Raw genomic sequence first — 18129 nt, forward strand, 5'->3', positions numbered from 1 at the left:
TAACCCTATGGAAGAACGCGGCGTTTTCATCTCCATCTTTAATCCACCGCAATCGAGACTTTTGGAGAAGGTCTTCCGCTTTACCATGCTCGATCTCTTTTAGCTTAAGTCGCAAGGAGGCATGAAGGTGTCTTTCACTCGAATTTAAACTTATAGATTCTGCCAGTTTTTCAAGGTCTTCAATCGCTTTAGAAACCTTCTGAAATTTTTTTTCTTCTTGCTGAACTATCTCAGATCTTCAATTTTTAATGTTTTCTTTAATATTCTTAAGGAGATTCGCCAATTCCAGATAACATGAAAATTTAGGTCTAACTACCTTGCGTGCTTATAGTTTGGTTTGGTTTAGGGCAGCTTTAAATTTGGGTGACCACGAGTGCACCATCCCTCTCAAATGATTCGCCAATTCCAGATAACATGAAAATTTAGGTCTAACTACCTTGTGTGTCTAAAGTCTGGTTTGGTTTTGGGCAGCTTTAAATTTGGGCGACCACGAGTGCACCCTCCCTCTCAAATCGAAATAGCTAGGGCTGTAACCGAACATTCAGCGAATAGTTCGTGAACCGTTCGGCGGGAAGTTCGTTTATGTTCGTTCGATTAGCTTAACGAACGAATACGAACAAAAAATTCCGTTCGGTTAGCTTAGCGAACGAACACGAACATAGGTCTCGATCGTTCGACTGCGTTCGTGAACGTTCGGTAATACGTTCGGTTACGTTCGTCCGTGTTCGTTTGATTATATTAAAAAATAATAAATAATAAATAATAAACCTTTTACCTAAACATATTGAAAACTTGAAACCATATTTTTTCTAAGTTAGCTAAAATTTGGACATGCTAAGACATTTTTGGGGATAATTATGTCTAAGTTAGTTAAAGTTGATTCATTGTTTGGTGTTGTATTAGACTTCTTGTGTTTTGATTTATCATTTGATGGTTGTATTTAACTACTTATATCCAATGTTTAAGGATAATAATATTTTTATTTTTTTTTATTTTCAAGTTAAATGTTCGTTTGCGTTCTTTTTTATTTGTTTGCGTTCGTTTGTGTTCGAGACCAGTGTTTACGAACTGTTCGTGAACAACTAAATTTACTTAATGAACGAACATGAACATAAACTTATGTTCGGTATGTGTTCGTGAACAGTTCGCGAACATGTTAATTTCATTAACGAACGAACACGAACATGGCCTTGTTCGTGTTCGTGTTCGTTCGGTTCGTTTACAACCCTAGAAATAGCTGATCAGACTTCTTAAATTAATAATTGCTTGCATTAATGCATGTTTTGCTGATTTTTTTGAACGACTAATTTTTTAATCTCCTGTCGTCTATACGACTTGAAACCAAGATCTTCCCCTTCCCAACTTAGGTGTTTCTAAAGGTCTTGTCTTTGCGAATGGACCACCACCCCCATTCAGGGGCGGACCCACATTGAGCGGGTCGGGATTCCCGGACCTTAATCTTTTTTAAGAAAATAGTAAACCGGTATATTAAATTTTCTATGGACCCCATAAAATAAATTATTTAGACACATTTACAATAATCGTGTACGTGATGTAATGGTGAAACCCCGTATTTACAAACGAAACGTCCTGGGTTTGATCCTTGTTAAACCTGTTTTTTTAAACTATTTTTTAACTAGGGTTTTTTACACCCTTTCAAAAACATACAGAGGCAAAGTTTTACACTTTCAAAACGTACGCAAAAACAAAAGTCGCTCCTTCTTCCTTCAAAAAGTTCATCGACCGTCCACTCACCATTGTCCACAACCCTTCTGCCGCCTTCCTCCGCTATTCCGCATGTCCGCCGCCTTCTTCCGCCTGTCCGCCGCCCTCTCCGCCCTCTTCGCCCGTCCACAACCCGCCGGCCGTCTGCTGCGTTCCTCTCTCTCCACACAGGTAAGAACTATAATTCTTTTTTCTTTTAGTTTTGTTACTTGGCTAGTTGTTTAAGGCATTACACACTATGAATCTTTGGATGCTTGAATTTGATTTTAGAATTTGTGGCTTATTATCTAAAAACTTGAAATTTAGGGAAAACTATGTAAGAATCATTGAAAAGAAACTTTGATGCCTAATCTTTAAAATTGATTTGGAAAACCTTCCATGGGTAATGATTATATAATTTTGTTATGGTATTGTATTTTACTATGTTCCTCGTCCGACCCGACCCAAACGACTACCCGAAAATTTTAACGTTTGTTTGTGAAAAATCGAACACCGAAAAAAGTGGACCCCATTAAAAAAATCCTGGTAAAAGTGAACACCGAAAATTTTAACGTTTTTTTTTTTCTAAAACTGGTAAAAGAGTAAAAGTTAATTGCTAATATGGATAAGAAATGATTGGTTTCCCAAATGGTCAAAAATGAAGAGGTTGGTTGCTACTTGGTGCCATTTGCCCTTGTTTATCTGTTTACTTCAATACAGTTAAACAAAAACTAAGCCAACTTGTTGCTTGTTCTTAGCATTCACTAGATATCCTAATTTGATTTGGGGTTGGTGAGTCATGTTGAACGCGTATGTCCTGTGTCGTTTATCCATGGCGGTGCAAAGACCGAGTTTTGTTTGCCAGACATATTCACAGTGGTCAGGTACTTTGTTATGAACCGGACCTGGCCCAGAGACGACCCAACCAGCCCAGTCCATTGGCCCAATAAACTAAACGATTATGTGGAAAGAGGTGATATAAGCACAACGAGAGTATGGAACAAGGCATGAATGAATATTGTTAGAAGTTGGTTCTAGTCTTCTCATCTCTCTCTTCTGAAATCTGTTTCCCATCTCCTTCTTTGTTATTGTTTGATTTCTCATTGTAATCTTTTAATTGAAACAATCGAATCACAGTAGTTACTTCTCAATTGATTATCTCTTCGTTGTGTTAATTTGAGTACACAACATTGGTGCTTTCATTGCTCCTTAGCACAGATAGCTTTGGATGACGAATTGCAATTGAATCAATCGCTTACCCTAATTGAACGCCATGCTCTGCTTGAGGAGATCTACAATCAACTGGCTCATTTTCCGATTCCACCTTCAATTGAGCTTAGCGACTTACCAGATGATGTATTATCTGCTCCGGAATTAAGTATGTACGATCCGGCACCTATGTTGTCAAAGACGCAAGGCGCAGGCGAGGCGCATCGGCCTCGCCCGGAGCCTAGGCGCAAGGCGCAAAAAAGCGTGGGCTTTTTTAAGAAAAGCTCACATAGATAAAAAAAATACAAAAAAATATGTATGCTTTGAAAATAAATAAGATTCCACATATAAAATAAAAAAAAACTATTATATATGCCATTTAAGATCGTGTGGCTAATAGTTAGTAGCAAAAGTTTAGGGCTTATACACACGTAGTGATACCAAAAGTTAGACCAAAAGTTACTAGGAGTCTAGGACTTATACAAACGTTTGCGATCACTAACCAAAAGTTATACCAAAAGTTACTAGGAGTCTAGGACTTATACAAACGTTTGCGGTCACTAAGTCTAAACCATTTTAACTTATAGTTCATCATCAATCATCAAGACCATCATCAAACTGATCATCAGAACTTCCATCAACATCAATTGCATATTCAGCTTCGGATTCATCAAGGTCGTCTTTTTCAGAATCTTCATCCACTAAAGCTCTTGAAGATGATGGTTGTGATGATCTTGTTGCCCTTACCTCTCCAGCCCCACTCGCATCTCCTACAACTTCCCATGTCAAGTCTTCATCCTCAAAAACCCGTTCTTCTTCCATCCTTCGAGTCATCCACTCATTACAATCATCAATGTTATCTAAAGATATTGGATCATACACAACCTCTTTATCACGACGGTTCTTGAGTGTCTTGTTGTACTTGACAAACACAAGATCTTGCAACTTCTTGTGTTCTAATCGGTTCCTTTTCTTGGAATGGATCTATTATTTAAAATAATATATTTTAAATTATTAAAGCATAAATAAACTTCATATTATCATCAAACTTTGAAAGATAAATTATTTGCTCAAATGTGCTCCAGTTCCTTTCACATCCGGATGAACTACATGTTAGACTAAGCACTTTCATAGCTAATTGTTGGATATTTGGGACTTCTTTCCCATACAAATTCCACCATTGAGCTACAAATGTAAAACTTAGCAAGTATTAATGTAGTATACCTAAAAAACAAGATAAAAAATTCAAAGTAAGTTAACTTACCAGGAGCTATTGTGCAATGTGCTCGCTTTGCAATATCTAAAGCAAAACGGCCCTCTTGGTTTACCCATTTCACCATCTCCTTCATGATTAAGTCTTGTTTGTCCTTTGAAGGAACAAGTCTTTGTACACACTTGATCATCCCATCCGTCACCTCTTGATCTTTCTCAATTTCAGGCCTATAGCAATAGAACTCCGGGTTAAAGTAGTAACCTGTAGCATGCAATGGATGGTGGAGTTGACAATCCCATCTTTTGTCAATAATAGCCGACACCACTTGGTAATCAGCGTTATCTTCGCCTAAAGCCTTTGCAATTGTTATCTTAGCTCTTTCCATACCCTCATAAAGATAACCCATCGCGGGTTTTTTCTCATTGTCAACAAGGCGAAGTACGCGTACAATAGGACCCATAACTTTAAGAGTGAAAGTCACATTGGTCCAAAAAGCATATGTTTGAACAACATCCTTAGCCCGCCTTCCTTTAGGTTGTTTTGCCCATTTACTTTCCATCCATTTATCACTATTAAACATGGTTCTCAAAGCCGACTTTTGCTTATGCAAACTTTGTAAAGGCGGCTTGAGATTTGGCCCATAGTTTCCGATAGCCGCGATCATCTCTCTGAAAACATCTAACTTAGCGACATTGAATGCTATTCCCGCTTGGTAAAAAAACGCAGCTATTGTTTGAATTGTTCTTCCTCGGAGTTCTTTGTCACAAGCATCATTTATGCTTGTTTGTCTCAAACTTGTTGAGTTTCCTTTACTTCTTGTTACATGCATATCAATCGGCCCTTTTGTGTTTGACTTCATCTTTTTGTTTCCCCCACCAATATTAATTCCACTCCTCTTCTTTTGAACATTCGATATCTCGATTACCTCATTATCCTCTTCATCCTCAACAAAATCTAAGTCATCGAAACCATCAGCTATAACATTCTTCTTTGCCTTTTGACTTTCCACGTACGCTTTCAATTCATCTCTAACATTTGTAGGACACTTGGTACATGCTTTTGCATTTCTATAACTTCCAATTTGATGTTGTTTAGCTCGATAAATTCCTCCTTTGGTAGAGAAGTTGCAGAATACGCAAGTGACACAATTTGGGTCATTTTTGTCTTTATTAAAGTTATACTTCCACCCGGGATCTTTTCTTAATTGTGATGATGCTAGGTGCATCAGAAGTCATATTCTGTAGGAAAACAACAACGAAATATCAAAAGATGATCAAGGGCCTAAAGTGATTAACTGTTTTGAATTGAATATCACATGAACAGTTTAAAAACTACCAAGTGTAGTTACAAAATTGAATATCACATGACCAGTTTAAACTAAGCGAGTAAAATAGATTAGTTATAAAATGTAATTACTAATTTACTATGCAATTGTGTGAGAATAGACTGCTGGAACAATTACACAGAAGAAAAAAGTAACAGTGCAGTAAAAATCATCAGCAATTTATGTCAATTATAGTGGGAAATTAAATGCAGCGCCAGCTACAACTACAAGTCAAGTTCGGTCAAAAAAATAACTGCAGTCAGAACTCAGAATAATTTAACACCATTTACTGTCAACTACAATGAAAAGCGAACTAGAAGCAACATTAAATGTTAAAAAGATACAAAAATCGAAAACAACTCACCAGATTAAATGCTCCAGACGAACTTGGCTTCTTGGAGAAGAAGAGAGCATTTGGGGGGTTTTTAATTTTTCAGAAAAGATCGAGGTTGTTGTGGCTGATTAGGGGATTAGGGTTAAAACTTAAAAGGATAAGAAGTCTTTATCCAGTGGTTAAAAAAGGAGTGGATTACAGCTGTAAAAACTTTAAAAAATAACACAAAAAAGAAAATGTGCCTGATACATACAACAAAAGCCAGCGCTTTTTACTCGTTGCGCCTAGATCCGGGCGCGCGCCTGACCAGCGTTTTTTACCATAAAAGCCCATATCTGCGCCTAGGCTGCCACCAGGCGCTAAACCTGCGCCTCGCTGCGCCCGAGCGCCTAGGCGCGCGCTTTTGACAACATAGTCCGGCACCACTTTTACCTTGATTCACCGGTGCACATCCAAATAAATGGCTCGCATATGCTGAAAGGTATTTCACGTACTATAAGATTCATAACACCGAATGATTTCCTTATGTGCTTAATTATTTCTATGATGAGGCAGCAATGTGGTTAAGCTTTTATCAATTCACGGAATGCTCAGATTTCATAGTCTCTTATGCATCGATTTGGTTATTCAAGGAATGCTCTCCAGGTGTTTGATGAAATGCATGATCATGTTAAACATGAAATTTTCAGCGTTGATCATGAAACCATGGATGATGAGGTATTAAAAGTTCATACTGACTCAATGGTTGCTGTTCACGAATCATTCGAAGTAACTGACACTGAACCGGATCTATTAGATTCCAATTTTGTGCTTCAAGATGTTAAATCTAGTCCACATTATCCTACTAGCTCATCGGATTCACCACAACCAAATCACACTCCCATCAACACATCTACTTGGCATTGTTTGGGAATCCAAACGATGAGATCAGGGAAATTTAGTAGTGTGTTCACAATTTTGAATGGAAACCAGGTTGGTGTTGTGGTGGAATTGAATACGCAACGACTAGAATTCATGATGTGGTAGTTGATGGTCCATTGGGTTCTCCGCAAACTGACTCACAAGATGATGCTAATGAGTCACTTGAAGTAAAGGATGCTCAAATGGATATTTTAGATGATGTAGTCTTGGCAAATGATTCGACAACGAAGGATATGGTCGATACCAACGATTGTGATGTTGTTGCCTCTTTTGTGATCACACATCATAAAGTTAGGTGGCTCCGTATGGATTCAATGGTAATTCAACCCATATCTACCCAAATGGTTGTGACTGCATCACGAGTTATTCACTCATTTGCATGGACACCAGGTATAAATATAATTAATCCACTAGCTCGAGAACTCATGCATGAATTACCAGATGCATATCAAATCACTTTAGATTCCAAGTTAAGCAATCAAGTTTATGATGTGAATTCTGACCAATACAACTGGTTGAAAGCTGATATTTCATCAGTAGATCACAAAAAACACCATGGTTACTTGCACTGTTTTATATGCCATGGTATAACAGTATTCATGCACATCAAGGTGAAGGTGACATGATGAGCCGTTATTTTATGTTGTGGGTGTTGATATTGTTTTTGCTGACAATATGCAATGTGTGTACAATGGTAAATCAAAACTGTGTGATCCTGTTCATATTACAACTGGAGATGGACAAAACAAAAGGGGTCTAGAAAAGAGGTACAAGGCAAAATCATGTGTTACAAAGCAACCACGAAAGGCTTTCCTACCCTCCCCTGGTCCAGATAAAATATCTGCATCACTGGTTGGTGACACCTCAACCAACATGAGTTTTGATTTTACGGGTCTGGTAAAAACTGAACCTTCTGCTGCGTTTTTGAGTGTGGATTCTCGATTGTTGTCACCCCTACTGTGTATGGGATACGATCGCATAATAGCACACATCTCCAAAGAGTATTTGCATCTGCAAGCTTTGGTGTTGTAGACGATCATGGTTCAGCTATTACGTTCGTGAGTACATCATACTATATTGATCCTGGTGGTAGTCCTTTTCTACTTACTTATGGTATTTCAAATTTGTGCCTTGATAGTGTTGTAACCCCAAACAGCCATGTCCTCTATTGTGATGCTAATATCAATAATATACCACATGTTGCCTTATTGTCATGGAGTTCTGGTTCTCCAAACATGATGCCAAAATACGTTAATGGAGGCTCTAGAGATATCAAGATCAAGTTTATAATTGCTGAGATACGTCTACAATCCTTTGGGATACCTGTTAGGTCTTTTAAACCAAACCATTACCTTTTTGTTGCAGCTAAGGATACGCGTTTGACACATAATATACCTACCTAATCCTAGTCCTGGTAATCATTTGTCTTCTAGACACTTTGGTAGTCAAGCTTTCACAGTTGTGATATCTGATTTGGAATCTCTTGGAATTGACCAATTAATATTCGAAAGAGTTCTATACCTATTGATGGATGTGCCTACTTTTAATGGCAGCAGTTACACGTGTGCACCTATGGTTATTTTAATGGCATTGGGAACGCACATAACTCTTTATCCAGCTCAAGGTTTGAGGAAAACTCAGCATTATGCAAACGAATATATTCTTGGTGACCAGTCCCAAAAGGGTGTCAACATGTCGAGTTCATATTCCACCATTTCACATATGTTCTTGAGTTATCTGAATGGAGGTTTGCACATGGGGAGGTAGATTTATCTAATTCAGCCTATGCAATCCGTATATAGATTTATTGAAAAATGTTTTTGATATAGACATTGCTGAAAGCTATCTTGATAGTTTACTTCTTAATGCTAACACAACTACACCCCATACTTCTCTTCTACCTATATTATGTGGCATTGCTCCTACAGAAGTAACGTGTTTCCACACCACTGGTAGCATAGTACACACGTGTGCACGGTGTTTTCGTTTGTGGATGACTTAACTGCAAGATATGATACGGCATTGGATGTCTCATTTTGGGTTGTGCCTGCTGAAGGTGATAGTCTCGGTCTGCAAATGTTCCTTCATCAATGATGTGAGCTTGCTACCTATTCCGCAGCATACAAAATTTTATCGTCTGACTGCCAATTTACATGGCTTTTGAACGTAATCCTGGGTGGCAATCTGCCTCACTGTTACAACCCTACAACTTCTTGGATATAGCATGACCAATGATTCTCCACATCGCACAATTGGTTCGGGCAATACCACTAATTGCAGCCCTTTATGGACATATGCCATTAGAGCTTGCTTATTACACTTTTGACTACTCTTTCATTGCCTTATTTCAAATTCAACCGCGGAAATGGGCTCCTATGTTCACTCGTCTCAACTATTTCACACTTGTACGTTCCCGAATGATTGCAAAGCTGGTAACTACTTGGGCAGCTTTTACTAGTTTAATCCAATTCTTTACACCTGAGGACAAGGTGTATTTGAAAGAGGGGGGTAATGTTATGAACCGGACCTGGCCCAGAGACGACCCAACCAGCCCAGTCCATTGGCCCAATAAACTAAACGATTATGTGGAAGCACAACGAGAGTATGGAACAGGGCATGAATGAATATTGTTAGAAGTTGGTTCTAGTCTTCTGAAATCTGTTTTCCATCTCCTTCTTTGTTATTGTTTGATTTCTCATTGTAATCTTTCAATTGAAACAATCGAATCACAGTAGTTACTTCTCAATTGATTATCTCTTTGTTGTGTTAATTTGAGTACACAACATACTTGGTGATTTCTTTTTGTTAGAAAGGATTAGCATTGCTGTTAGTGCAACAAAACATTTGGAACAACATATTCTTTTGGATTGGGTTGGCTGTTTCTCCACAATATTTGATTATATGTCCAATATGATTATGAATTTAGTATCACATCCTTGGTTTAAAAAAGCCCACCTGAGGTGCACTAAGGAGAGAAAGACATTTGCTTCCAATGGTGTCAGGTCAAATTTGCTTGACCAGTTGAGTGCTTGACACACGCCTTTGTACATGGTCAGATTTGTGCATTTAACTTTTTAGGTTGTATATAGAGGCTATTTATTATTAAATCGTATATACAATTTGTTTATATCTAAATTTTGGATATATGATGATAGAATATTATATAAATACCTTGTGCCTCGCGTATGTGATGCCTGCGCCTTTGCCTCTCACCTCAGCTTCGGGACCCTAGCGCCTTGCACTTTTTAAAACCAGCATCTTTTCTATAAAGATATATATTTTTTTTTAACAAAATGATTAGGAGGTTTTACACATAAAAATTTATTTTTGAGGACTCAACCCGTTAAATATAAAACCTAACCCAAATAGGTGTTGATAAGTGCATCTTGGCAACTCTCGAAACTACATTAAAGCTTTAAATGATTGTGAATTACAGGCCTGTTTTGTACCTCGAAGCTTCTTCGGAGTAGAGGATTTTTTGGACGATGATAATAGCCGTCCATATACCTACCAAAAAGAAAAGAAATCGAAGAATCCAAACAAGCATATATCATTCAAACAGCGTACGATAGCTTACATGGAGCCGTTTACACTGGATGTTTTCATCTCAAAACGGTTTGTTTCAGCTTCACTTACTCACAGGGTAACAAGCAAACAAGTCGCAGTTGCTGGCACCAACTCAAAAGACATCAAAGCAGCACTTAAATCCAGGTCCGATATCCCTGCTTGTTTGGCGATTGGTAGGATATTGTCTGATCGCGCTCGAGAAGCTGATGTGTACACAGCCTCGTATACACCAAGGGAAAGGGATAAATTTGAAGGTAAAATCAGAGCAGTTGTTCAATCACTTATTGATAATGGTATTGATGTTAAAATTTATCTTGATTAAGTCATGTTTAAAAGATTATGAATTGTTATGTTTCATCTCAGTGATTGGATACATAAATTGTGTTCAAGTTTGGTATCTTTCGATTCGATCTGGTGCATGTTCATGTTATCTACAAATATAAATTGACCCAAGATGGCTAGCCAGTCATGTCAAACAAGAAAATAGTTATGGTTAGATAGATGAAGATGTTTATTTCGATTAATCTTTGTACAAAATAATTGTTTGTTAGACAAAATATTAGTATCTAGAGACCTTTGCAGTTGTACGACGATAAAAAATGAATAGATAAAGAGCTATGTTATCACATGAACAAAAGGAGGTAACGAATCCACCTCCACTTCTTGTTCTACAAACAAGAGTCGTCTTCACTGGCTGCTATATTTCTTAATAGAATCACTACTCGCAAATATAATATAAATGTTTATATCTTTATAGAAGGATGCTTGAAGGGGTATGGTCCCAAATCTCGCACCGAAGTAGTCGTGAGTGATCATCACCCTTATCAAATACTCTCACAGGCAAGAACTTATCTGCGTTCGTGCGGGCACACGCGAACACTGGTACCGAATCCAATCGGTCAAGTGATGAGAAGACTTACCTTGTGTATGAAAACAGATGTTGCACATGGCGATGCGGCTTGGCACCGCATTCTATAAACATTTTCGTCACGACAAGAGATAAGGTAACAACAGTTACCGCGAATGGCGACGCGGCTCAGCACCGTATCCCATAAACATCTTCGTCAAACCAAGGGACGCGGAAACGACCGCGGTCACCACAGATAGCGATGTGGCCTAGCACCGCATTCTATTGATGACGCAAGTGGGACTGTCACCTTGACTCAGGTGACCAAAACAACAAGTGGCACTGACGACCAGTGTTGTAAAAATCGGTATTAATCGGCGCCTAGGCGCTAAAATCAGTATTAATCGGCGCCTAGGCGCTAGTCGGCCATTGGCTGATTAATTTTGAGCTAGTCGGACCATTAGTCGGTAGTCGGTCCAAGTCGGTGCAAGGCAGCCTAAATCGGCCCAAGTCGGCCAAATCGTTTCTAGTCGGCCCACACTTTTTTAGTTTAAATCTGACCCAAACAAATGTTTTAACCATTAAATACATGGTCCAAGTTGTTTAGTTCCAATCTAGCAAAAAAAAAAAAAACATGTTTCTAACCCATTAAAACATATTCCATGAGGTCATGATTGATATGTTAATGTTTGAATGTTTAAATACTTAAATTGCTATGTATTAAACTTCATTGTCTGAATTTTGAACTATTTTTAAGTATTATATTAATATTAATGTGTGTATTGAATGTTTAAATACTTGATTTCCTATGTTTTAAACTTAGTTGTTTGAATTTTAAACTATTTTTAAGTATTATATTACGTGTGTATGTATAAATTAAAAAAATATATATAAAAATTCCGATCCGATTAATCCCGATTAATCCCTAGTCAGTATTCCACCGCTCGACTAGCGCCTAGCGATCTCTACAACACTGCCGACGACAGTCATCTGTCAGCCCATACGTAAACGAAACTGGTGTACAGACTCACAACCACAGTGGGACGTGGCATCACCTCCGTGACCGACAAGTCTGACACACCTGCAAGGGGCTGCGCGTTGTCAGTCTCGCCACTCAATTACCCTCCTTCACTCCTCGACTATAAATACCCATCCCGGACCAGGTTTGAGGTATCGCTTATCAAACTCTCTCACTCTTACTACTATCACACACTTTTCTCTCAAGCAAATTACTGATTTTCACGCCGGAGAGTGGTAACAAGGAGCACCACCCACCCCATCCTCCTTGTTACGAGTCACGGTGTGTTTTCCTTGTGCAGGAGACAGATCAGCGGACGATCCAGCCACCGATCATCGGAAAGAAGGGATTAACCCTACTTGACGAGACCAGTGAATTAACCTCCCTTGGTTGACCACTGTTTCATCATTGGCGCCCACCGCTACTCTTAGCACCTGTTTCCATCTCTCTCTTTCTTGAAGATCATGCCTGATCGTTAGCATAATGCTACCGGGGAAAATCTCAACCCCGCAAACTTAGGACCTACGGGGACTACTCCCCCACTCCAACAAATTGGCCACGTTGGCACATCCGCACAGGGGGCGCTCCCCCCATGTTCATTCCAGACTTTTCACAGTACGCCTCTGTATTGCCCCCAGGTATGGATCTCCATACCTGGTATTTCTAACAACAGGTTGCCCTCGCTGCATGTCACACCCTGACCGCGTAAAACAACAAATCGCGACAGAATCGTCGGGGAGTGTTGTAACAGAATCATTGTTTCAAAACACACGGAAATTTGACGTTTCGTTTTATTAAACATTAAACATTTACATCATCTTGAAATCTAAACAAACAAGTTAAACATAGTCTATCATTGTTATTAAGTCACTAAGGCCTCGTCCAGTCCTATGTGGGCATGCATCCTAGCAATCAACATCATTCAACAACACCTGAAACATATGTAAAAAACAAAGTCAGCAAAGAAATGCTGGCGAGCACATAGGTTTATGAGAGTGTCGGATTCATGGCTAGTTTACATGTTGCAATACTTAATTAAAAACGCTGTTTTGAAAAGTATAGTATTGCGACATAATTAACCAACTCAAATCAAGTTGGTTATAATTTATAAAATCTCGTAGCCATGATTCTTAACCCAAAACATTTATTTAATTAAATCAAATTGTAAAACATCTCGTAAAAACTTGTTAATAAAACTCGTATGGTTTATATTATTCAGAAAACATCGTTGTGTGACATCGTTTCAAAATCGTTTACCCAAGTGAACTAAATAACGCCACGGTATGTAATATGATGAAAACACTTATATATAAGAAGTACCAGCGGCGTATCTACCATGTTTTCATTACATTACACCCGTCCCGTTATCTAAACACTAACCAAAAACCAATCGTTTACCCAAATCGTTTAACTCGTTAAAATCGCTTCAGTCGTTTAAATCATTCTCGTTTTAATTGTGAAAACTACTTCTGGTCGTCTCGCTAATAACATCCAAACCTTCGTGACTCAACTATCTCGAAACTCGCATTAATAAACCACCAAAGGGTAAATTAACAATCACAGATTCAGTCGTTACCCACCTAACCCACACATAACCATGGGTGCAGTCTGATAACGGGATTTGTCAGATCCTATGGTACCATAACCTAATACTGGTCGGTTCGGCCAAAACTAATGAATGTTATTCGTTATGTAACTACAACCAACAAGTTTGTTCACTTTATCGAAATCGTTATTAATTTAATATAAACCATTTTAATCATTTTCGAAACCATCGTTAAAACATCGAAATCATTTAACACATATGAATCACCCCAAAACAATTGAAAACAGTAAAATAGGGGAACTATGTACTCACTTGAGAATGCTTAGAAGTCTTGAACAACAACCAAGCAAAGCTAGAGGGAGCACGGAATCAATCAGCACCTAATATAAGTTACTATGTTAATAAACCAGACCTAAGTCAGAAGATCGGATAGGATGAGGTTTCGTAAACCAAATGAGTATTGGAACTCATATGATATGGTTTAACAAAGCCTACATACTAACCTAACCTAAGTGCTTATGACCCATTACGACTCGTTTAGGTAGCTTACGCTACTTTAACGCGTCGTTCGTGTAAAACACGTTTGGACCGCCTAACTAGTCCTATGACAAGTATTATATGCCTTAATATGTCTAATAATGTTACCTAATCAGTTTAGATGTGAAAATTTAGGTTACATATGCTTAAAATGAATTTATGCGTAAAAAGGGCATTTTGGTCATTTTCCTAAGGCATATAAATTACCTATCATACAACTAACTAAACGTAGTGACCATAAGGTATAACCTCGGAAGGTTATTCCCTATACAACTATGGTCACAAAACATGTTTGATCGGATCCTAATGATCGACCAAACGGGTCGGGTTCGAAAGTCTAAGCGGTTGTTTAGACCGCTTATCTTACGACCCTATATAAGCACTAAACCTAAAGTGACGAGTTAAACATGTTAAGACATGTTTAACGAAGTTAGGAAACAAGTTTGATATCAAAACAAACGGTTTTGATACCCAAGAATAGTTTGATTACAAAATATGCATAGGCACGTATTTTGGCCGAAACTATGACTCGTCACTACACCTAATCAACGTGGTAATCAGTAGGTATAGTCACTAGGGACTATAACCATCGTGATTACGCTCACGTTGTGAAGTTCAAACGAACTTTGTGTTGACCAAAGGCTGGTCAAAGCAGAATTTTGACTTTTACGCTTAAAAACGCATAAAAGCACGAAAGAAACTTACAACGGGTCCAAGCTAGGAAGAACTTGATCTAAATACTCAGGTATGAAGCATAAAGCTTCAACTTAGAGCATAAAATTAGATCAAAGTGTGAGGAAAATGGAATGGGAGCTTGGGTATTTATAGATTTCGGAGAACCGTTAGGATCGTTTCTCGCATTTCGTGCCTTGATCTTGGCCCTCCACTTGGGCATATGGTTTTTAAAACCATGGGAATACTTAAAACCATCAAATTCCAGCCCATAGAGTGCAAAACTGTAGGATCGGGATTCGATTAAACGAGTCGTTCAGAAGAGTTCTCGATCAATACGAAAGGCAAAATCAGACGTATTGATGTTATAACAGCTAGATTTGCACGTAGAATCACTTTAACTGTCGATTGTATTGATTTGATAGTGTTTATAGATCGTTCGACACTTTAGCAGCACTTCGTCTCCGGAATCACAAAGTTACAAATGAAGACCTAGACTCACCTATTTATAGGAATGCCAGACCCCATGAACCAGACCTCACGAGCTGGCCCAGGTCGCATGAACTGGCCAGAAAGCATGAACTTGGTCAGCCACTTCGTGAGGGGTGGCTGGTTCAGGTCTGTTTCCCGTTTCTCTCGTACAACATGTCCTGGTCTATCTATTCTAGTTACATGACTCGATACAAGACGAAGTCAACAGACATATGCACTAACAAACTCCCCCTTGGATGTTGACGAGTCTTCAGTGTACTGAGTCTTCAGTCTTGGTCGGTCTTCTCGCTCTTTCCAAATTATCTTTCTCTGTAAGCATCCTTCAATCTTTATCCTTCAATCTCTCTTGATCAGATCTCTTGATTCTTTAAACTCATCAGCAATCTGAAATCTTCCAATCAACAGACTCCCCTTTGCTAACAGACTCCCCCTTAAGTTGTTCCGGCATCGCAATCTGACATAGCACTCGTTCTAAGATCGTGTCCTGGCTCAAACTCTGCTCAGGATTAGACACGGGGATCTAGTTTTACAGCTTTCACAGGTTCAGAAACATCTCCTGGCTCTCCATAGCAACAGGATCAGGAACCTGGTAACCTGCACAATTCTCTACCCAAAAGTAAATTTCACAACTGTTAAAATTTAACAAATTTAGAAACCACTTGTAGATATCATTCGCCGTCAACAATAGTTATTATCAAGTTCAAATTAATGACCTTGATTAACTAACAGTAAAATCAGCCTCAAAACATTACTTGTAGAATTATCTTATAGCATTTCTCAAATTTTAACTTCATTTTTCATTTCAAACACACTCTCCCAATCCACTGTTGTTCATCATGTTTAGCACTCGGAATTTTGAAAAACAGGTTTTCAACATCAGTTGTCGAAAATAAGATGAAATAAAATCTTTTTGATTTTTCAAAATTTTATGTTAAAACACACTGAAAATCTTTTTGGATTTTGGGAAATAAACTATATACAGACATCTTTTTGTGAGTTTGTGTAAGAGGATCATATCAGTTTATGACAAATCGCTAGCACAGTTGACCTTTTTAGACTTTAAGTTCTAAACGATTCACTTAGATTGTCAGTATACTGATCCATTTAAATATTCACACAAAGTTCAATTGTTTCGAGATACGAGAATTAGTGTTTTAAGCACCTAACTTATTCGCGTGTCCCACCTCAGAATATACTCCCGTATCAAAATTCTCTAGATTCAGTCTTACAGGTGAGTATACCAATTTGATATCTGTTCTCTGGGTTAGTGCGAGACCTTGAGAGCTCATGTATGAACTTCCATTCAGTCAAAGAGATGAAGGCTCGACTTTAGGTGTGTTCCCTCTTGGGAATCTTTTCTTCAACTCCAATTGATTCATATTTTTCGATATTTTTCAATTTTTATGCAGAGGGTAAGCTTTTTAAAGCGCGTAAAGTATTATACGAAGTCTAGGCCATTGCTTCCGCAATATCAGAAGACCAGGTATAACACCCCAGATATCAAACAGTATAAAGACCTAGTATCTCAGAATCAGGCAATTTCTCAAACAAGATTTCGGGAGTTACCCATATATTCGAGAGATGTTCCCCACGAGATAAGAAAGCTATTAATATTTAGGTTTATATCTCAAAATCAATCTACTGAATGTGTAAAAACCTACTACCATATCATCAGTGAGACCGTTTATCACATATTTAACTTTCCAATTCTTTAGCATGCTATGATTGTCTACTGATGTACTATCATTTCCTCTTTTTCACAACAAAACTCATTTTTGATTTTTCAATGTGTTTGTATTTTTTAAATTTTCAAAATTTTAATTTTTTACTCCCCCTAAAATCAAAAATATGTTTCAATTTTTTATTTTCCGGGAAAATTTGAAAGTAAAAGCAATAAACTGTACAAATAAAATGACAAACTAATGTGAATTGCTTCAATTCTCCATTCTCTTGGCTTAAACAATTAGAACTCCCCCTGACAACAAACTATTTTCCCATTATGATTTCAAAACACTTAAATTTGTTTTAATCAAAATGGTTTTTCTGGAAAATTAGTTTTGTTGATTTCACACATCATGGGGATTCATTCATCACTTTGTTCTTTCAACCACTTGTAAAAACTATCACTTGAAGGTTTTTCACAAAAACATTTTTCAAGAATGATGCCGATTCATGCTCCACGATTACCAACTTGGGAGCTCCGGTAAGTCAGGATTTTATTTTTTAAAGAATCTCACCCATGCCTGATCAATCATGGGTGAACCATCATCATTTGGTTTAACAATTTTCGATTCATAAAATTTTTTCACTCCCTTCACCTTCCCATCAGCCATCTTACCAAAAATATGTAGCACTTTACCACTAAATGCTTTTTCAGCATCAAATTCTTTCTTATCAGAGAAGAATTGATCTGAAATCTCAATCTTACCAATTTTTGATTTCAAGTTTCCGTTTGACAATGGTGGAAAATTTTCATCATCCATTGTTGGAACGGAATTCTCATCATTTAGCACAACAGGTGGCTCCTCTGACTTTGATGAGTCAAATTCATTGCCAGAACTAACTTCTGATTTCTTAACCACTCATTTATGTTTGTTAAGATTTGCTCTTCTTTTGTAAAAATGTTCCGAACTTTTACCAACTTCGAAAGTTGAATTTTTGAACTCCTTAAATTTCTCTGTTTGTTGTTCTTTTTTATCAACACATTTCTCTTTCAATTTAGAGTTAGAAGAAACTCCCTGTTTT

The 18129-nt window shown here is 37.9% G+C and overlaps 1 protein-coding gene across 1 annotated transcript; it reads left to right on the forward strand.

The window, feature by feature from the left end:
• The first annotated feature begins 1615 nt into the window (after positions 1–1615).
• On the forward strand, positions 1616–10680 carry LOC110895868 (50S ribosomal protein L18). The gene is made up of 2 exons (XM_022143237.1): positions 1616–1896; positions 10142–10680. Exons 1-2 carry the CDS (start codon positions 1798–1800, stop codon positions 10592–10594), a joined length of 552 nt encoding a protein of 183 aa, XP_021998929.1. The 5' UTR covers positions 1616–1797; the 3' UTR covers positions 10595–10680.
• Positions 10681–18129: the final 7449 nt, after the last annotated feature.

This window comes from Helianthus annuus, chromosome 12 (assembly GCF_002127325.2).
Source record: "Helianthus annuus cultivar XRQ/B chromosome 12, HanXRQr2.0-SUNRISE, whole genome shotgun sequence".
Taxonomy (NCBI): Eukaryota; Viridiplantae; Streptophyta; class Magnoliopsida; order Asterales; family Asteraceae; genus Helianthus; species Helianthus annuus.